This window comes from Hylobates moloch, unplaced genomic scaffold (genome assembly GCF_009828535.3).
Source record: "Hylobates moloch isolate HMO894 unplaced genomic scaffold, HMol_V3 SCAFFOLD_5, whole genome shotgun sequence".
Classification (NCBI taxonomy): Eukaryota; Metazoa; Chordata; class Mammalia; order Primates; family Hylobatidae; genus Hylobates; species Hylobates moloch.
The window spans coordinates 64712848-64734670 of record NW_026652280.1 but is presented as its reverse complement, the minus strand read 5'-3'; the positions used below and the strand labels follow the sequence as shown (position 1 = coordinate 64734670).

The following is a 21823-nucleotide window of genomic DNA, read 5'->3' as shown; positions in this document are numbered from 1 at the left end:
TGGGAGTGGGCACACATCCAAACTATATCGCTCCCCATGAGCTTCCAGGAGTTGTTCAAAGTACTTAATGTTCTTGGGGGATTTCCTGGTCTGCACCCACCTCATTCTCCAGCCTCATGCCCCACACTGTCACTGCATAATGGGGGATATGAGAGTATGGGGCACTCTATCAAACATCGTATCATACTACAGGTTTGATACACCCTGTGGCCCAGGTCCCCATAACCAGGCACCATGTGTTCCTCTGCCTGAAAGACCTCAAGCCCCGTCTGCCTAACAGGCTTCTGTCCACCTGAGGGCCCAGCTCAAGCCTCCCCTCCCGGGGCTCCCCATCATGCCCTCTTGTCAGCGTGAACTCAGCACATCACCCTGTCCTCCTCGCACCTTGTACCTCATTGCTGCAACCAATTCTTTCCACATATGCCCTTCCTGCTGGACCGTGAGTTCATGAGGGCAAAAAATGAGTCTCGTTCATCTTTGTGTCCCAAGCACCTGGCATAATGTTGGATAAATGGATGGATGGATGGATGGATGGATGCGCTGGATGGATGTACTGCTGGCCAAAGTCCACAGCCTAGGGCTACACAATAGAGGTTTCTGGGTGAGAGTTGGGGGAAGAGGAGAAGTGTGAGAAATCCCTCCAGGGCAGTGGACATTCACCTCCTGGGGTTGGCTGGGCTCAGCATGTCACTAGGTTCAGCCAGTGTTGATTTTTTTCAGATGACCTGGTATTTTACAGCTGAGCAGGATTCCACAGAACAGAAATATCTCCCAAACATTCTAATGTGGCTAAACTTTATATATTAACATTTGATTACAGAAATTTTAAAGGTGGGGCTGGCTAATTCTTTGTTCTTTTAAATTCAATTTTTTAAAAACCTTGACACGGCAGCTGTGAATTTTTTGTTATTTTACCTCTAAGATCTTCCTCTTTCCTCGCTCTAGTTACAGAGCAGTGTAAGTGTGAGAATAATTAAACAGGTTACTATCAAAGCAGCTTTAGTGTAGACAAAAGATGCCAGGTAGCAAGTGACCAACCTGCCGTGTGACTTGATGGGAGTCATTTAGGGTCAATCGACAGAACGTTTATGTGCCTCTTAAAGGCAAAGCCTTGTTCATCTTGAGGACTGAATAAGAGACAGACTCTTCCCTAAACGACTCATTTGCTTAACATGTATTTATTAAGCCCCTACTGTATGCAAGGCACTGGCAAGGCTTACAGTAATGGGAATACAGACAAACTTGCACATACTAAGTACTGACTGTGATAGGAAACATGATGAACCGCAATTATATTTGAGGGTCAGCATGGGCCTGTCTGTGGAAGTGCTGTTTAATCTGAACTTCTAGGAGTCAGCCAAGCAAAGAGAAAAGGGGTGGGCATTCCAGGAGGAAAGAACAGCAGAGGCTACCAGCAAGATGCATTCAGGGGACCAAGAGGAGGCTTGCTGTGGTCAGGACACAGAAATAAGGTGGACTGGGCATGAGATGAGATCAGAGAGGTGGGGAGACAGATGAGTGAATCAGAGAGGAAGAAAATGATATTCCAATCCTAGGCCCTGTGTGCTTTAAACATGTATCTCACTTAGTCTTTACAACCATCCCTCACTGCTACTGTCATGTAAAAGGTACCATTGGTGAGTACTGGGACTGAAGAGTAGCCCATCACACACACACACACACACACACACACACACACACACACACACACCCCACATGAACCCTACTAAAGTTTGGAAGGAATTCCTTCAGAGCTTAGACTTTGTAATAGCTCTCTGGCTGAGCTGATGTCTATATTTGCTATCTAAGTCTAGATGATGTTTTATAGAGGAAACATGGGACTCAATTACTATCCACGTACATAAGCAAAATTAATATTGATGGCATGTAGAAAGTAGAACACATTCATTCTCTTCATCCCAGCCCTTTTTCATATATATGATACAGATGATTCTGGGTTTGTGACTAAATTCCATTTGTGTGGCAGTGAAATTGTCCACTTTTAGTGAAGTGCAAGAAATTCTTTTCTACAAGTGTTTTCAGTGTATCCTGAAGTCCCCATGTGAATTAATAACATGCCAAACGTTTCTCTTTGTACTATTGCTTTGTTTGGGTTTATTTTGTAAGGAGACATAGATTTCTTTGAGTTAAAGGCCCTCGGAAATCTATATATAGCTAGGCACTTAAACAAGAGCAGAGTTATAAAGTAGTTGCCATTTTAGAAGATTTATTTCGTGTGGCAAGTATGGAAAATCGATAGTCCAGCAATACATGTAACCTTCCTGTAGAACAAAATCACCTTTTTATAACCCTACTTCGGTCATCTTACTTCCCTGCCCAAAGACCTTCCCTGGTTCCCCACAGCCAACGGGAAACCAGTCAAGCCCTTCCGAGTGAGTGGCATTCAGAGGCCTCGTTTTGAGCCTGCTTATCTTGAGGATGGACTCCCAGGGATCCCGGAGAGACCGCAAGCTCATCTCACTGCCACCTGTCACCTGGTTGTATCTTTGCCCCCAACCAGAGTATAAGGCCCACTCTACTTGCCTTGTGCCCTCACCCTGTCACCCCCACCTCCAGTGGTGCCTGCCCAACACTGCACTTGGCCTGCAAAGGGGACCTTCCAAGTGGATTCGTTCCCTCAGTTGCTCAGGACCGACCAGAAATGGTGAAAAAAGACAGGGTGCAGCCTCCAGGAGCAAACAGTCTTACTGTTTGACATGTGAAGTGATTGTGGCCAGTAACATTAGCCTCACCTGAGGGCGCATAATAACTGTGGAATCTCAGCTTTCCCTCCCTGCCCCAATTCTGCATAAACAAGATTCCCAAGTGATCTGCGTTGCATGGTAGGGCTTGAGAACCTCTTTAAGGCCCACAGAGGGTCAAGTTGGGTGGGTGGGTTGGTTGATTGATCAGTTTTTGTTTGCATGTTTGCTCTACAATGGTTTTACATCTATGGATTTAAACTGTCCTTCATTTAGCACACTGCTTTTAAGGGCCTGTTAATGTTATGCCATTAGGTTCTGGAGAGCACAACTAAATTGTAAATAAGCAAATACAGATTTATCTATATGGTTTTAAAAAATAAAACTTTCCACATGCTGCTCATGCTGCATTCTGCCAATATTTTTTTATTTATGCCTTTTTTCAGGATACTGTGTTAGTTCAGAGGTAGTAAATTTGCATTTTGTAGGCCATGTTTGGTCACATACGTGATTGTTTGGACAACACAGTTTTGATAAATTTTTAATTCATTGCAAGCATTTAAAAATCAAGAGGTTTTCACATAGAAAGCAGATTTCTAGCTTCTCTTGAAAACCAGGCAGCCCTGGGCCCACATTCCTGATGGCACAGTGGGCTGGAGCTGGGAGATCTCCTAGAAGTGGGGCATGTAGCCTTCAGTTCCCCACAGGCCTCCACCTCCCTGTCTCCATACTGGCCTCATAGAACCTAGGCGAGTAGTAGTAGTCCTCAAAGGTGCACCACTGGGTGACTTGGTGGAGTTTGTCTCTTTCTAGTTACCTTCAGGGCCTTAGTATAGAAGCGCTCCTCACAGAAGGAGAGAAGAGAATGAACTGGTGGTAAGGACAAGTTGTAGGACTCTAAGCTATGGTGTCTCAACCCTGGTGACAGGGACCTTGTAAAACTACCAGTTCCCACTTTCCGTCCACACCCCTAGAAACTCTTTTAGTTGATATGGGCATCGCCAGATGCCCACATCTCCTCAGATGATTCTAATCTGACTTGACAACCTCTGATCTAGCCCACCTATATTACTTACAAAGAAAAGTGAACTGTGTCAAAAAAGTGATTTTTTAAAATGCATATACATACATACATACATACATACATACAGACATACATACATACATTGACTCATTACTCTGGACATTGATGATTGAAGATGTATGATAATTTTGTCTAGTGGCCTAACATTTACCTTATCTACAGAAAAAAGAGTTAACTAAACAAATGAGTATTATATGCAAGATTGCTCCAACATGCTTTATAGAAAGTAGACTTTTTTAGTGATTTAAATTCAAGCATAGACTTAAGCTAAATATAATTTACATTTTCTATTTAAAAAAACAAAGATTTGGAAGAGATGAGCAAGAACTGAATATATCATACAGGGCCCCTCCAACAATCGTAGAATTGTTTTTATCTCATTATTTGTTATCCCATAGCCTAAAATTTTATTTGTATTTTAATTAGCTTAGAATAATTGTTTTAACTGTTGGAATTTAGCTGTGTATGACATAGAAGTATTCATCTAAGAATGACTTTAGAGGGTAACTTTCTGTGATGCTGCAGCTTAACTGGAAAACCACCTCCCTCCCAAGTCCACTGATTTGCTGATGGACTACGTTGTCTTGGCAAGTGAAATCTCTGCCATCTCTGGCAGCTCTTTCTGATTAGGGATCTGACAAGCACCTAAGTAATTCATGCAATGACTTTATGCAAGAAATTTCATTATTTCTAATAACTTACAGTGTTTTAATATTTTAATGTAATTATGCTTAATTATATATTGTAATATGCATTAGCTGAGCTTCGTCTCTGGAGCTAAGTAAAATACAGCTAATGGAAAATTTTCTTCCAGTTTTTTTTTTAAACAAGGAATTAAGTCCTGAAGTGAAACTACATGCAAAGACAGCAAGCAATCTCTTGCCAGAGAAAATATTGGCGTAATAGATTTGAATGTTCTAGTTTATCAGTTCACTTTGCTAAATCCCCAAATCATACACTGGTTTAATTTTTTTTTTCAGAAGTTGTATTGCTCACCTTTCCACTAACCTATTTTTAGTAAATTCTGTTTTGTTTTATGAACTTTTACTAAAAGGCAATCTGAGCAAGGGAGACATTGAGAAAGATACATCAAAGAATGTGATTTATGATAATGGCTGCTAAAGGTGGAAAAGGGAGGAGCTGGAACCAGTGCCAAGGTGAGGTTTGGGGATTTATTTATCTGTGTTGCTCGTTGTAGGAGGATGCTAAAGACAGATACAAGTAGCAAGAACTGAAATATAGCTGGCTCCTGTTGAGTGCATCCACACGCGGCCACGGGTCTGTGGGGGTTTGCGAGCACATTCCCACACTGCTGGGCTTCGCCTCATGGTTGGGGCTGTAGTGAGGGAGGGGACAGTGGAGAAGTGTTAGATTAATGTGAATTTGTGAAGCATTATGTGGCTTTTGAGAAATAAACCCATTTTAGAAGACCCTCCATTCTCTCTTCTTCCTTCATTCCTCTTCTAACTTCATAGCACATTTTCCCTTCCCTAGGGAAGTGAAAAAAAGACAAAAGAAGGGAACAAAATGGGGGCATCAGACCCCTCTCCATCCTGAGCCTCCTACAGCACTGATTAGGCAGCTGCTCCTTGAGGTCGCTGTAGGCTTGGTCGCCCAAGGCTGGGGCAGACCTTCAGGGTCAGTGAAGCAGCAAGATGCAAAGGCACCACAGACAGCTCAGCCATCCCACTGATGGTGGGAGAGACCTGCTTGCTTTTTCATTTGGGAGTTACCTGCTCCCTGGCCTGGAGGAGAAGGGAGAAAACAGAAAAAGGAGTAATTCCTAACATTTGCATAGCACAATCTCATACAAGGGATTTAATTTCCTTAGCAATCCTATGTTAGTAACAGCGAAGCCTCTGAAAAAATGAGGCTCTGGGAAGTCAGACGTCTGGATGAAGTTTCACAGCAAAGGCACAGTGTAGTTGGACTCGGGCCCATGCCCACTGCCCAAGCCCCTGTACATTCCTCTAGGCCACTGCATGGAAGGCACAGGCTCACTGGCATCGGTTCCAACCAGATAGACACACTCAGGCAGTTCCCCAATATAGGGAAGGCTCGCTCTGGCACAGAACTATTGGTTTTGTTTTTAGCAGAATTTAACAGTGCCTATTTTGAAATCTTTGCTTAAGGGCACATTTTAAAGTTTAAGAAGGAAAAATTAACAGCCATCAGGCAATGAAGGGAGATGAAATCTCCGAGCTAGAAGCTCCCAAGGAATGTTTATTAAAGATGACCTCATCATATGACATTACATGAAAACACTGAAGTATATACTTCATAGAGATGAAAAAACAGAATATTAAGTTAACGGAAAGAGCAGTGAAATGGAAGTCAGGTTCCAGGTTTGATTCCCACCTCATATCATTTGCTAGCTCTATGGCTTCTGAGGCAATCTGCATATCAGTTTCCTCATTTGAAAATGGGAACATGGTATAATATCTCACAAGACTACTGGGGGCTCAAATACCATCGTATATGAAATGACTTTTAAACCTCTAGATGAAAGGTATTCTCATTCATACGTGCTCACTGGTTAGGAGTCTGAGGGGAACAAGTCAAAGGCATGCATCTCTTTTGGCCTCTCAGCACCTTCTTATTTCATTCTCAGGTAAATCAGCTGCTCCACCAATACAATTTTTGTGGATTGGTTGCTCTCTCTGGCCAGGTCACTTTTTATTTCCAGACCTCAGCCAAGACTGCATTCTTGCTCAGCACCCCTGGTTGCTGGTCCTAGACACACCTGCCCAGAGTCACACCAGCAGTTGCCCTCTGACCCTCTACAGCAGCCCTCTCCAAGATCCCACCCACAAAATACGTCCTTTGAATTAGCTTCTCTCCTGGTCCATTTGTAGCATCATCCCCATCCCTCACTTCTACTGTGTGTGATCTCTGTTTTTTGTCCTCAACTTGAGCTGTCTTTCCCTGGTCTCGTGCTCTTAAACCACCCCATAGACATCACACCTTAAGACTTTGCCCTTACTCCCAGGTAGGTAGGTAAATAATTCCCTCAGCATGTCATCTCCCTAAGCCCTCATCTCCAGACCATTTTTTGCCTATTTGTTAAGAACCTTCCTTTATAACTTAAACATCCTTCAGGAATATAACATAGGGTCCAGAGCACAGACCTGGGAGCCAGGCAGCCTCATTAGGAGTCCTGACTGTGCTACCTTCGGGCAAATTTCTTACGCAAATTCCATTCCCTTTTTGTGCCTCCTTTTTCTCACTAAAAATCCTTACAACAGTGCCTGGAATGTAGTAAGCACTGCCTGAGTGCTGGGTCATGTAGGACGTGTTCAGGCTTGGGCACACAAAGGGAAGGAGGACTGGATTTTAGTTACTGGGAACAGAACAAGCAGAGATTTTTGCCCCAATATTTAATAATCTATTCTTTATCTGCAACATTATGTTACCTCCAGGGCTATTCAGGTCAGCCTTAACAAAAATCTGCCTTCTGGTTTCCCACTGATTCCCTAGTATCATCTCTCCCATTCTTGCCTCTGGTTCAATCCATTATGCACTTCTTTCCCAGCTTGTGTTTCTCCTTTGTATCTTCACTCATTTGCTAGCACTCTCATTTGAACCTTGAGTAGGTAAGAGCTTTTTACTTACATTTCAGAGCAGTTTATAAATAGGCTGCTTAGTTTCAGCCAGCAGGTACAAGCTTTCATTAAATTCTTCCTCCTTCCCATAGTGCTGTTGTCTGGAGCTCCCAGGGAAAAAAAAAATGGAAAAGTTGAGAATTATGTTTTCCTAGTCATTAAGACAGCATAGTTTGAGGCCCAAGCAGCAGTTTTTATTTTTCTTACCAAGAATTGACCAATGATTTTGACCAATAATCTATACCTATAAAAATTTTCCCTTCTGAAAAAAATACTCCTCTTTGGGAGGCAGAGGCGGGTGGATCACGAGGTCAGGAGATCGAGACCACGGTGAAACCCCGTCTCTACTAAAAATACAAAAAATTAGCCGGGCGTGGTGGCGGGCGCCTGTAGTCCCAGCAATTCCAGAGGCTGAGACAGGAGAATGGCGTGAACTCGGGAGGCGGAGCTTGCGGTGAGCCGAGATCGCGCCACTGCACTCCTGCCTGGGCGACAGAGCGAGACTCCGTCTCAAAAAAAAAAAAAAAAAAAAACTCCTAAAGACACATAGATCATTAAGAAAGCCAAAGTCCAAAAATAATTCAGAAACAACGTTCAGATTCACTCTGGATGCAAATTACTCTAGCATATCAATTAATTTTCTCACCAAGAAAGAAATGAGAACATGAGCAGCAAAGCTACCTTTGATAGAAATAATGTATCAAGGTGGGGGAAGGGGAACTCCCTTTTCTGTTCAAAACCTGAAATGGAATTACCTCTGGAATATTTTAAAAAGCTTCCCCCCCCCAAATATTCAGTTATCTGAAGAATTTCCTGCATTGTGACAGCAACATAATTAAGTATGTTTAACATTTTATTTGGATTTATATTCATCTGTCATCATTTTCAGTTTTGAATAGCATAATGGAAGCCACTAAAAAGAGGAAGCCATTAAAGAGAAATCATTTTTCTGTGGTATATGAAAGTTGTCACCATAGTTTTAAGATGGGAAATATTCTACAATAAAGTATGGCTCAATAATGGGATTTAGCAATACTACCATACTTCAGAAATGTGGCCACAATCATTATCCTTGCATTCCTCCAAAGAATTACACCAGTATGTCTTAATAAATTTACATGGCCTTTAAATAAATTTCAGATGGGCGGGGTGTGGTGGCTCATGCCTATACTCCCAGCACTTTGGGAGGCTGAGGCAGGCAGATCACCTGAGGTCAGGACTTCAAGACCAGCCTGGCTGACATGGTGAAAACTTGTCTCTACTAAAAATTCAAAAATTAGTCAGGCACGGTGGTGCGCACCTGTAGTCCCAGCTACTTGGGAGGCTGAGGCAGGAGAATCACTTGAACCTGGGAGACAGAGGATGCAGTGAGCCTAGATTACGTCATTGCACTCCAGCCTGGGTGACAGAGCAAGACTCCATCTCAAAAAAAAAAAAAAAAATTTCAGATGATCTTGCCATTCCCAGGTTAGAATAAAATATGACACAATGAAGCCTCACTGTATAATTGAGGAGTGTTTAGTATGAGGAAATCAGCCTACAGAAAGACTGAAAAATCAGGGGCAGTAAGTTCCCTGAAGAGTCTTGAGCTATTTGGGAAGTGGGAGGGGTCACCTGGCCTCGGAAACTTGCTGTGTCTTGTTTGTCACAGGCACATTTTCCATCACTGCCATTGTTCCATTCCAACACTGCTCAATCCTGTGCTCAGTGTTTTCCCTTTCAAATGGTTTATTAGAGGCTCTGCAGAATGTTCCTAAATATTACCCATGATAACCAACAGGATCTTGAGAGTGTGGTGACAGCCTACTCGAGTCAGTCTTCTTCAAACGCTAGCTTCAGGAAAATTGTTCTATTTCCTAACACTGTTTTTTTTTTAATCCCCACCCACACAAACACACACATGTTAGCAGCTTGCCTTTTATAGTTGATAATTAAGAAAAGGGTTGTGTTGGGGTTTCAAGTGTTGGTGTTACCACTGACTTCTCTAATTCATTAGCAGTGATTCGGTTATCTACGACTGGGTAGTCTTTAAGCATTTGCTCCTTAAAATATAACTGTATTCTAGTGACACCACTTCCACAATGGCTGTTCCTCAAGTAGAAAGTAGTCGTGTAGAGAAAATTACTGATTCCAAATGCACTTATTTCCCACAGCAGTGTAAAACAGGTTTGAATACAAGTGTCATTTACTTGAAGAAGAGGCTTACCATATCGTTACAAGTAAGGAGTTTCCTTCACGCTGGAAACGAAGGTCTTAATTTACAAGACGTGTTTCCTTGTGACGTGAGCAACTTGAGCCTCCCTTAACAAAATCGCATCGGTTTTCATGTTACTGTCCGTGGTAGGAGTAAAAGACTCCAGGAAATTGTCATCTTTCTGCTGTGGTGATGAAGCCTTCAGCCCGTTTCCTCAATTGCCCCTCGGTTGTTAACTGGAATTTCTGATATGATAGCTTTAAACCAGTTACTAAGAAATAATTACTTAGTAGTTATATTTACTAATATGGATAGAAAACATCATTTTCAAATTCTGCATCTTTTGGCATATTCACATAAATGGGAAAACATAGTAAATTAATTAATTTCAGGGTAAATCATATCATCTCTCATCCCTCTTAAGTATACCTGTGATGAATATAGTACCTTTGATCCAATCTCTAGACTTTTAAAAAATAGCAATGAGATAGATGTCATTTTTGCAAGCTATTATGAGTATAAAATTAGCATCTGAAACGAACTAATTTATAGCACGTTTCTCAATGTGTATTTTCTGAAAGTATGCCATTGACTCTGTACGGGGCATTTTCCATGAACTCTGGGAGTCTTTATGAAACCCAGGCTTCTGAATGGCTCTGTCTGTGGTTTCTCTGCTTCTGTGCTTCCGCAAAAAATTCTAATTGAAAGGCGTGAATTTCATGTGACAGAGACCTTGCTTCAGACTAATTGAACGTTCTTGGCTCCTATGCTGACCTGTCGTGAGGAAACAACCTCTGGCTGTGTCCACAGCTGGGCAGACCTGGGAAGTCTATTCTGCAATGTAAAGAAAGCCAGCAGCTCAATGAAGAGGCCAGATTGTTTAGGCCGTCTGTCAAGTTTAAGAAAAGGGTGGGGTGGCAGAGGTGGGCCAAAGTGCAGGGGAGTGGGCACCCTGTGTGGGAAGCGGGAGTGCAGGTCTCACTCAGGTGGGAGCTAGTAGCTCCACTGGCGGGACTCTCTCTTTTTAAATAGGAGGTTGAAATGCAACATAGAGGGGCTAATTCCATTCCTTCATTATCCCTTTGCTTCATAATTTGTTTTTTAACTTATGCAAGTTACTTGTTCCTGCCATTTAAACATTTCAAGTGTTTTGCTTTTGTTCTTCCTTTTTTTTTCCCAAAACACACACACACACACACACACAGAATGTTGAAAGCTTTTTGTTCTTTTGACTGTTGATAAATTGGAAAAAGATATAGTGTCTGTGCATGTTGCATTGGGAGATATTTATTCTAGAAGAGAACATAGGTGACCGAACAGAATAACTTTTGTGTGACTTGGAACTGGAGTTTCTTTTTTTAAAAAAAATATATATTTTTTTAGATGAGATGTCACTTTATCCCTCAGGCTGGAGTACAGTGGCACAGTCGCAGCTCATTGCAACCTCAAACTCCTGGACTCAAGTGTCTTTGGAGTAGCTGGGACTACAAGCAAGGGCCACCAAGGCTGGCTTATTTTTTTTCTCAAAGAAAGGAGTCTTGCTATGTTGCCCAGGCTGGTCTTAAACTCCTGGTTTCAAGGGATCCTCCTACTCTGGCCTCCCAAAGCACTGGGATTACAGTTATGAGCCACTGCACCTAGCCCTTGGAACTTAGTTTCCCACAGGACCCGAATCCCATAATGAAGAGCACAGAGCCTTTTGCATGTTTGGTCTCACTTCAGTCTTCTTAAAAGTTAGTGTCATTCATTGTTTCTTTTTTCATAATTCTAATAATTTTTAAAGAACAGACTGAAGTCTGTGGAATACTAAGAATACTCATTTCTTTTACTTGTATAACAAAGAACTTTTCATAGTTCTAATAATTTTTAAAGACTGAAGTCTGTGAAATACTAAGAATACTCATTTCTTCTTTTACTTGTGTGTCAAAGAAGACTAGCCTTAATTTTATTTTCTATTTGACCCATATATTTTCCAATCATCACAGCCCACTGCGCTTGCTGCCTGTAATTAGCAGAAGGTGAGACCAGGCCAAGGAGCCCAGAGAACACCAAGAGGTCAGTGGTGGGAGAGCATATTTGAGTACACACATTTGATTTGTGTGAACAGAGGGAAACCTGCAAAACAGGCAGGAGGGCCTTCTCAGAAAGCAAAGCAGAGGGAAATTTGGTGTGGGCACAGACACCTGGGCATGCTTCCCCAAGCAGCACGGCCAGCAATTGCCATCCTCCGCCTCACTAGCCTTGGTGTATGCGGGAGGGAACACAAATCAGCCCAGGCAAGGGCAGCTTGAGGAGCAACTCATCCTGTGTCCACCGCTGCTTCTGGCTTCTCTGCAAAGCCAGGAAAATGCTGGAAATATACACAACTCCTACAAGAAGAAAATAGCCCATGAGCTACTTCTTCATTGAGTTTGCCCAAAAGTGAAATGTGAAAAGAAGTGCACAGGCCGAGCACTGTGGCTCATGCCTGTAATCTCGGCACTTTGGGAGGCTGAGGTGGGCAGATCAACTGAGGTCGGGAGTTCGAGACCACCCTGGCCAACATGACAAAGTCCTGTCTCTACTAAAAATATAAAAATTATCAAGGGGTGGTGGCACACGCCTGTAGTCCCAGCTACTCAGGCTGCTGAGGCAGGAGAATTGCTTGAACCCAGGAGGCAGAGGTTGCAGTGAGCCGAGATCATGCCATTGCAATCCAGCCTGGGCAACAAAAGGAAAACTCCGTCTCAAAAAAAAAAAAAAAAAAAAAAAAAGCACAAACTAATTTATTTATATGTTTTCAACAAAAGAATCAAAAGTGGACAATATGATGTACACCTGAGACGGGGATGCTTTGTTTCACTTCCTAGGGGGAAACCTGGCCTCTCACTCTCCCAGAGTGGCTGGGATGACACGTGGCCTTAGGCCTAGGAGAGTTTCTGCTGAGAAGTAGGAAGAACTGTCTGCAGGGTGCAGGGAGCACATAAGCCACTTGGCCCTGAGAGCACCCCACAACGCAGACTGACTTTTCTAACTCTGTCAGCACGTCAGCCACTCCATGAGGGGAGCCCTCGGCGGTGTCTGGGAGCCAGCATCTGTGCTGAGCTCTGTGCCAGGGACAAGGTAGCTTTCTGTGCCAGGGACAAGCAGGGTGAGCAGCAGCCCTGTTTTCCCAGAGAGGTGAGTGTGGCCCCTGGAGGCGAATGTGCCTTTACTGCCTGCCAGGCAGAGCCCAGGTGGCTGTCATTCCTGTACCCTAAGATTCTCCTTTGACTAGGTCTCCAAGGGTCCCATGCAGGATCCCTGGAAGCAATGTTTATTTTGAGATAAATCTGACAATACCTCCAGGGACCTGTCTTGAGATTCAGATGCTGAGTATTGCAACACAGAGGCTTACCTTGCTAAAGAAGAGACAACCCTTCTTTTCAGGATGATCGGGCCACACCCTGCCCCCAAAGTGTGACTTCTACCTGTCACCTTCTAAACAGGAATGTACAGGCAGTGTGAGAAATAACCCACTATTGAAGGATTGGAGGAAAATAATGCCCCTGGTGTGGTAGGCTCTAGGATCAGCACCCCAGCTCCACCCGGGGCTGTTGAATCACTTTTGTCAAGTTACATTGTGTCTCTGAGACTGCTGTGTTATCTGTCAGAGAGGGCTAATAGCACCATCCTTCATGAAGTCACTTGGAGTGAATAAAACAGATGATTAAGAGGGGCCCAGCACAGGCTTGTTCCCTGGCCTCTGACAGGGATCATTCCGTTTGATCCCAGCCTTCTCATTCTGATTGTGTCCTCCTGGATAACAGGCACAGTGCTGTGCCCTGGGCTGGCTGTGTGTCCACATGAGCCTGGGAACCTTGGAGACACACTGGACCTCAGGAGTCTTTTCAGTCAGGGGTCTCTCTGTTCAAGTTGACCCCTGTGGACCCTCTGCTCAAATGGTGTGCCCAGGGGTTGGAAATGGGGCACATTCCCAGAGAAAAGGGAGGCACAATCCATGAGGCATTCATTCATAGCATGGACAAAGTGAGGGGAGCTCCAGGCTTTCCTTCATCCAAGAAGGATTCACTCTTTTGCCCCTTCCCAAGAGTTACTCCTGCCCCGTTGGTTGTCAGCAAACAGCTATTGAGCACCTCTGTGTACCAAGTGCTGTGCCAGGGGGTAGAGGTTACAAAAACAAAGAGAATATGGTGTCTGCCCTCCCAGAGGTAGATTATGCTTAGCTTAAGGCTGATAACCTATATTCGTTCCCCTACCCCTCCCATTGTGGGAGTTGAGAGAGCAGCACGCAGACCTGCTCAGGCTTTTGGACTGGTTGCACTGCACTCCACCGCAGGCCTGGGCGCCCATACAACTGAAGCCAGGGCTGACTTCCACATCCATTAGCTCCTCTCAACCAGTGCTACCATCTACTGTTGGAATTAAAGTACAATTAAACCATGTCCTCAGGCACTGTAATGTCTTATTTTGTGTCCTACTCACAGATGTATAAAGCAGTAGGGCCTTTCAGTTTTGTGCATGCCCAACCCAGCAGGGCTTGTTGCTCAGTATCTGCACGTGGAGAGCAGGGTAGGAAGTGACCAGGCAGGAGGATGCCTAAAAAGAAGAAACTTCAAAATAAGAGCCACTCCAGTCTCCTGGTCAGGTTGATGCTGGTGTCCATTCATTTGTGGTGTCTTCTCTGCCAGTAAAGGTCTAAAAATACATGCTGGGTGATTGGGCTGTAGTATCAATCAAAATAAGTTAATTAATGATGTCTCAAGCTGTGTGAAGCAGATAATAAACTAAAAGGTTGCTCTCTAGCCATCAAAAAATAAGTTGTGTGGAGATCTTGTATTGGATGACTAACCTATCAAAAGTTACTATGGATTTTCCTGCACTTTTGTGAAGATGACACCAGGGATATCTGCTCCTTGAGTATGAAATTGAGGAGTGAGTGAGATTCATGTCACAAACAATTCCCAGCCTTTTCAGCAATGAGTATATTTGACAAGTAAGACACCACAGGATAAAAACTCACTGTTTTCACTGGTGCAGAATAAGTCAGCATTTGCCACTGCCTTATCTATCCCTGCAGTACAATTCCTCCGAAGGTGCCGCAGTCCCATTATGTGTTAAGCATCCCTGCTACACTGCACCGTGTATCGGGTTTGCGCTCTGCCATGCAACTCTGGGGATGAATTGGAAATGGCTGCCCTTGACTTCTTACTCTGTTCATGGGGGGTTGAAAAAATAAATGGACAATTTCCATAAAGGGTAGCCAGTGGCAGGGTACCCAGGGGCAGCCTTGGGGAGGCAGGACTTACCTCCTCCTGGGCTGAGGGATGCCACAGAGGTTGATGAGGCCTGAGGGTGGCAAGGAGTCTGTGCCCCAGCCCAAGTGCTCTGGACAGGGCCTGTGCACCTGGAACCCCAAGCCTCTGGGCCTAGAGAACCCTATCGAGGTCAGGAGATCGAGACCACAGTGAAACCCCGTCTCTACTAAAAATACAAAAAAAAAAAAAAAATTAGCCGGACGTGGTGGCGGGCGCCTGTAGTCCCAGCTACTCGGAGAGGCTGAGGCAGAAGAATGGCGTGAACCCGGGAGGCAGAGCTTGCAGTGAGCCGAGGTTGCGCCACTGCACTCCAGCCTGGGCGACAGAGGTTGGGGATCCCTTAAAAGAGTGCTTGTTGGAATAGTATCAACAGCAGGTACTCAAACCCTGCCCTCAGGAATGAAAGCTGGAGGCTGAGCTCATTCCTAGAGTCGTGACTGCCTCCTGCTCTAGGAAGTGTCTTATCTGCCACTTCCCTGCATATTAAGTGACTTATTCCCTCAGGATTCTACTGTGTTTGCCAATCGGCCCCTTGCAAGAGCCTGTGTTGGGGCAGCAAGGCACAGGGAGCCTGATGCTCCAGGCCAGTCAGCCTGGGTGGGAGACGCGCAGAGGACAGGGGAGGCCATGGCAGCCCCTTGGGGAGGGAGGGAGCAGACTCAGTTCCTGGATGGAACCAAGGAAGGAGACAGAGAAGTGCAGAGCTGAATGGAAGACTCTGGGGCCTAGCTTGGGTAGCCGCTGAGGAAACCATGAGGAGACGGAGGCCTGCCTGGAGGAACAGCCGCAGCTTGCAGGGAGGAGCTGGGCACCACAGGGCATGTGCCTGCCTGGGAGGAGGGGCCTCTCAGTCCTCAGAGATGCCACTGTGTGGAGCAGGCAGCGGGGCTGAGGCTGGCCTGAGTGCAGAGGGACCACTTCTCCCTGGATGAGGGAGCAGGACTGAGGTGGGAAGGTTACCCATTGAGAGCTGTTGTAAAGCCTGACAGCCGGAGCCCCAGGGATCTGGCCGTCCCCTGGAGGTTGGAGAGGAATGCCTGAAAGATGCCCTCAGGAGTCCAGAGACTCCTAAACTCGGTTCCCTCAGTCCGCCCTGCCAGGACACAAGCCCTGGTAAGGAAACAGCAGCTGGGTCGCCACACACTCCTTTAGCATTGAGTGATTTGCGGTTGGGCAGCGACACTTACAGAGAAAGTGGCTCTAACTCTGAACAGTTCCTAACCTAGTTTCGAAAGTTATTCTTTGCTTTTGTAGTAAATGAAAAATATCCCTGCCTTCTGGCCTGCGTGTGTTCATTCAGCCTTCATTCATCCACTCAGCAGGTACTTATTGAGCATCAGTTATAAGCCAGACAAACACATGGCTCAGGGTCTCAGGGCGAATGAACCATGGAACCAACACAAGCACCCAAGACAGACTCTTGCGCTCCTCTAGACTGTCCATGACCTCCTGTCTTCATGCCTTCTGTTATTGGATTTCTCTGGCAGGGTGGAATCCAGGCTACTCAAGCCCTGTTATCATTACTCCACAAGAGTCATGTTAATTGGATGCAGCCACCCAGCCTCTTCCTGCACCCAGGGTGGGTCTGGAGAGAGGCCATGGGCTCAGCACTCTTCTGGACACACACTATCCCAGTAGAAGCAGAATGCTGGCCAATTAGGGAGTTTGAAAGTTTCTACTGGCCATATTTAACGTGATCAGAAGAAACAAGTAAAATTAGTTTTGACGACATATTCTATTTCACCCAGTAGATCCAAAACATCATTTCAGCATGTAAATCCAGATTCAAAAAATTATTAAGGAGATATTTTACATTCTGCTTTTTCTACTAAGTGATCAAAATCCAGGAGGTACTATAGCACATCTCAGTTTGCACGCTTCACATTTCAGGTGCTCTGTAGGGTGACTAATGGCTACTGTTACTGGATAGTATGCAGATGTGGGGCATCCAAGGCTCTTCATTCAACTTCTAACCCTCTCGATAGCCCACTAGGCAGTGGACAATCTCTGACTCTTGTGTGCCTCATCTCCCATATTTATATAAAATTGATTAAGAGACTGCTTGTAATGAGGGAAGACCAATAGCTAAAATTAGAAAACACTCTGCAGATATCCGTCTATGAATTCTAAATAATAAGGGTATGAGAAACAGAAGACAGTGCAGCAGACAGGCCATGCCCATGTCTGAGGAGCAATATGACTTGGCATCTAAGAAACAGCATGTGCTGAGTGCCTGCTGTCAGAGCAGCGTTCCTGAGGAGCTCCTGTTCCCATACGGAAATAGACAGTTGTCCTACACATCATGGTGAGGCCTCTCTTGTTCTGCTTTTTACTTTTGTTTTGTGGATAAAGAAATGGAAATGAAGAGGGACTGAGTAGACTCAGAAGCATCAAAATCAAGAGAAGAAGGTGCAGCTGAGAAATGACAGCTTCAAGCACGTTCAGTACGCAGGGCATGAATGAGAACAGGTGATCGTGGGAAGAAAACAACGTTCCCAGCTGAAAAGCCATCTCTGAACATTTCCTTGCTTCTCCAGCAGAAGTCACTATGGAAGCACAGAGCCTGGGTGGAGTAACTTCTCAGTCAGTGCCAGATGAATTGATGGGACTTGGTCGGTGACTGTCACAGATTACACAGTGGGTGAGAGCAATCACATAAATGGATTTGGGGACCGACTGCATTTTTTTTATTTCCTCCTTTTTGCAGCAGAGAACACAGTAGAACTGCTACCCCTTCCATTGAAGAGAAGGTTACTTGTGAAATGGGTCTCCGTTTTTAGTGGGATTAAAAATAACTCAAGGCCCAGTCATGCAGACTGTGGTTTACCATTTATGACTCACTTGCCTCAGTTTTGTTTTGTGAGGCTTTTGTGAAGAAACAGCCATAATTTTAAAGAACATTTCCATAAAGGATTTTCCTTCTCATTTGTCAGGGTAGAGCAGAAGTGGGAAGGATGAGTGAGAGGGCAGAGAAGAAATCAGGGACCTACCTTTATGTTATTTTCAGACAAATTTAAATCCTTTAGTCTCTAAAAACTATTCTTCCTCTTCTTTTTTTTTTTTTTTTTTTTAAAAAGCAATAGAGACAGGGTCTCTCTCTGTCACCCAAACTGGGATGCAGTGGTGCAATCATAACTCATTGCAGCTTCGACCTCCTGAACTCAAGTGATCCTACTGCCTCAGCCTCCCAAGTAGCCAAGACTACAGGTGCATGTCACCATGCCCAGCTAATTTTTTCTTTTTTGTAGAGACAGGGTCTCACTGTGTTGTCAAGTCTGGTCTTGAACGCCTGGCCTCAAGCAATCCTCCCACCTTGGCCTCCCAAAGTGCTGAAATTACAAGTGTGAGCCACTGCACCTGGCTGAATACTTTTCTTTTTAATCTGTGGAATGGGAAGCAGACGGTGCTCTGCCTCATGTCATAAGTCTTTTTGGTCATTTCACTGGAAAGGCAGCCCTAGGTCACACACTGTCCACATCTGGCTGGTCTGGCTGTCTCAGGCACTCTAGAAAAATTGGCCTTCCCCTGGCTGTGGCATTCTGACTTTTAAAGGCAGATAGACTTACCAGTGGACTTGCATCTCATCAGGGAATCAACCGGATTCCAGTGTGTTGTTTATCGCCTCTGTAGGAAGGGCAAGCAATGACTTTTCTTTAGAGATGGGTTACTCCTCTCTGAGTGTTGCTAGACTCAAGATCCATGGCCAAGTCTTCCAGTGCTGTGGTCCAGGGCCTCTTGGGACCCTGCAGCTGGACACAGAGCTGAACGTATCTGAACATATTGGCCTTGGAAACTTGAGGGTGCAGTATATCTGTAAGCACCTTGAATGAAATCATTAAAGACTTCATCATATATTTTTTTAAAGGCCATAAAATCCAAAAGAAACACCCATAGCAAGAAAAATGGTAGCAAAACAATTCTTTCAACCAAATCCCCCAATGACAAACCACCAACATTACAAGTTTTATGTATTCTGTTTTCTAGAAGGAGAAGGCATCCTACACGTAAGGACGTCTTTATTTATTGTCACATTGGTGTTAGAGGCAAAGTCAGTATTACATACACATTTCATTTTCTGGTGCGGAGAACATTTTGATTAATTAAAATGTTAAAACCTCCAGTAGGAGGGCTGCTTTTGCAGGCTGAATTTCCTTGGCTGACTTTTAGGGGAGCTGGGTAGGAGTCATGATGGCAGTGAGGTCGTGCAACTGGTAAGCATCTCATGTCCCTCAGCTGTGTTAGGTGGAAACAGGGCTGTGATGCCAGCTCTGGTGGATGAAGTACACAAGTGACCCTTCTGCCCTGTCATTGTGGCAAACATCCTTATTAAACTGGAAGGCTCCATTTACCCAAAGTGCCCAAGATAGAAGAATCTGATCCATCTGATTTGACGAGAATGGTTTCTGGAAACAGTCTATGCCTTCATCATCAGCTTATGTTCTTTTAATTTATTAACAACTTTTTAGTGAGTATCTGATGTGACATAAATCGTGCTGGGCTTTGTAAAACAGTTAAAATCAGTATATTTGCATATTACAAAAATTTATGCAAATTTTAAGTGGATATTTTCAAAAGTCTAATTTTATGCACAGAATTTAAAATAATGCAAATCACCCTAAATTTTAAAAGCCTGTCAACAGTCACATAATTTCTAAGCTGGCAGGCCAAGAGCATTTTAGCATCTGACATGGTTGCCACACATCGGTAACAGGCTGCCTGGGAAGCAGATGTCCACCCTGCAGTGGCAGATCTCACTTCCTTCCACTAGGACTTCTGCAAATGATTTCAGTGACCACTGCACTGTCATTCCAGGACCACTCAGGTGTGAAATCTGAACGCGGCCCTCAAGACCTTGAATCTCATTCTGGCTGTCACATTTTGTAAGTTTCAGGCACATCAGCCACACTGGTTTTGGAAGTGGTGTATGTCCCCACATTCACTATCATTACAACTTAAAATACCTTTATAACTTGTAATTAACATAATAGCTGACATGTATTGAACACATTATGTACCAGGAGCTGTCCAAATCACAACTCATTGAGGTATAAGTTTTGCTCTTACTCCGTTCTATTCTATTCTATTTTTTGTCCCCCTCCTATTACCCCATTTTAGAGTTAGAAAACCTTGATATGTGGAAATTAAGTACCTAATCCCAGGTCACTCAGCTATTATGTAGGGAGATGACTAGGCCACAGAGCTCCTGAGGCAAGTATACGCAAGCATTTTTTCAGCTAGACCTGACTATCCGACCCCAAAATCATCAGCTGTAGAGGACATTAAACCTGCTAAAGGGCACAAAGAAGGCAAAACAGCCCCCTCGAAACACTCCCCAAATGCAAATTAGTCTTGCATTGTGTTAATTTAGAATCAGGCCGCTTCCCTTATCAATCCTGACCTCAAGAGGTTTGAAGATCGCAGTTAAAGTAGTACCTGCCACTGAGTGTTCCCAACACGCTGGGGACCTTGCTAAGCACTTTCTGCAACTTCTCCTTTTCCCTCACACCAGCCCTGCATGAAAGACACTGTCACCTCCAGGCATGTCTTAGAGACGACAGAATGGTTATTCCAGATTCCCTATTCAGGGACTCCCTCCTAGACCAACTCAAGTCTTTATGAGTTTTCAAAAGCTCAACTTTCGAACTTTCTGTCTCATGATGTACAATTGATATGGTAAAATTGATAATAGTAAAACATTATCTGTGTTCAGCATATAACAGATTCCAGAAAGCATTTCCCAGAACTTGAGGTTGCCGATTAACAGACACAAGCCCTTATGCCCAGTGAAAACTCTGAACCCCAGGTAGGGGATCCACAGCTCAGCAAGTGCCTGCAGGTCTTTCCCCAGTGCCCATGCAGGACTCCCTTTGGCATGTAGAGCCTATTCCCCACAGCTTTCCTGCACTCCCAAATTCAGTTTTTTTCAGGCTTCCCTTCAAATAGTTGGATTTAATAGGGACACAGGTAACTGTATTCAAAAGCCACAGATAATATAAAGCCAGCGTGAGTTCAAATGTACAGCATAAAGCTAGAACTCCATCTCTTTCGTTGTGACCTAAAGGCCATCTTGCTACTTGGACTAACTGAAGTCCGCATCTGTCATCTTCCAGAGCCCAGAACCAGCTCTGAGAGTGGCAAGCAGTGGACTGAGGAGCCCCTGGACTGTTCAGCCACACATTAGGTGTCTTTCCAGGAGTCTGCCCCAGCACCCAAAGCAGATAATTTGCTTCCAGAATTATGGTGTTGGAAATTTTCCTGCTGGGGAGCACACAGGTTTCCGGTTTTTGTGTGTCTTTTTTTCTTTTACATTTTTAATGACTTCAGCCTTCATTTGGGAATCACAGAAATCTAATCACCATCACTTGACATGTTTGTTCTTCCAATATATAAGATTCATTCACTGTGTCTTTTCAGAGTCCTATATATTTTGGAAACTATGCATGATTAATTTACCCAGGGCATGAGTCTGAGATACATATATTTTGGGTTTAAGTCCACACTATTTCAGCAAAAACAACTGATTGAGTGATGTGGTTATTCTTTTCCAGAATAAAGCCCAGTTTTGGCCCAGGTCTTAATCCCTAAGAGTGCAGGGCTTTAACTCCTGGCTTCCCAGCAAAGCCCTTGATCATTTCTGTGTCACTGCAATTGCAGACTGACCCTGTGACGTTCCCACTCCGGGTTTCAAGGGCTTGTTTTGTACATGCCCCTTGTCCAGCCTGACAACTTCATTAAAAAACATTCATATTTGCCAACATGCTGCCTTTTCTAGGAAGATGTGAAGTTTCCTTTCAGAACCTGCAGGCTTACATACTGTTGGCTGAACTACACAGAATAGATAACCTATTTACATACTAAAAAGGTCAGTGTTGGAGAATCAGCAGTTAGAGATGAATTTGCTGCTGCTTGCACCTGGAGCATAAGAATTGGGGAGAAGCCGGCAA

General features: G+C 44.3%; 1 protein-coding gene across 10 annotated transcripts in view; it reads left to right on the top strand.

Annotated features, from left to right (window-relative positions):
- L3MBTL4 (L3MBTL histone methyl-lysine binding protein 4) overlaps nt 1-21823 on the top strand; it is a 484756-nt gene that overhangs the window by 447333 nt on the left and 15600 nt on the right. Inside the window, exon 17 of one of the 10 annotated variants that reach the window (XM_058438630.1) lies at nt 4841-4943. The exons of the other annotated variants lie outside the window; for them this stretch is intronic. Within the exon in view, the coding sequence (XP_058294613.1) occupies nt 4841-4908 (68 nt within the window). The 3' untranslated portion in view covers nt 4909-4943. Of the gene's footprint in view, nt 1-4840; nt 4944-21823 lie in introns of those variants that run through there. 10 annotated transcript variants of the gene reach the window in all.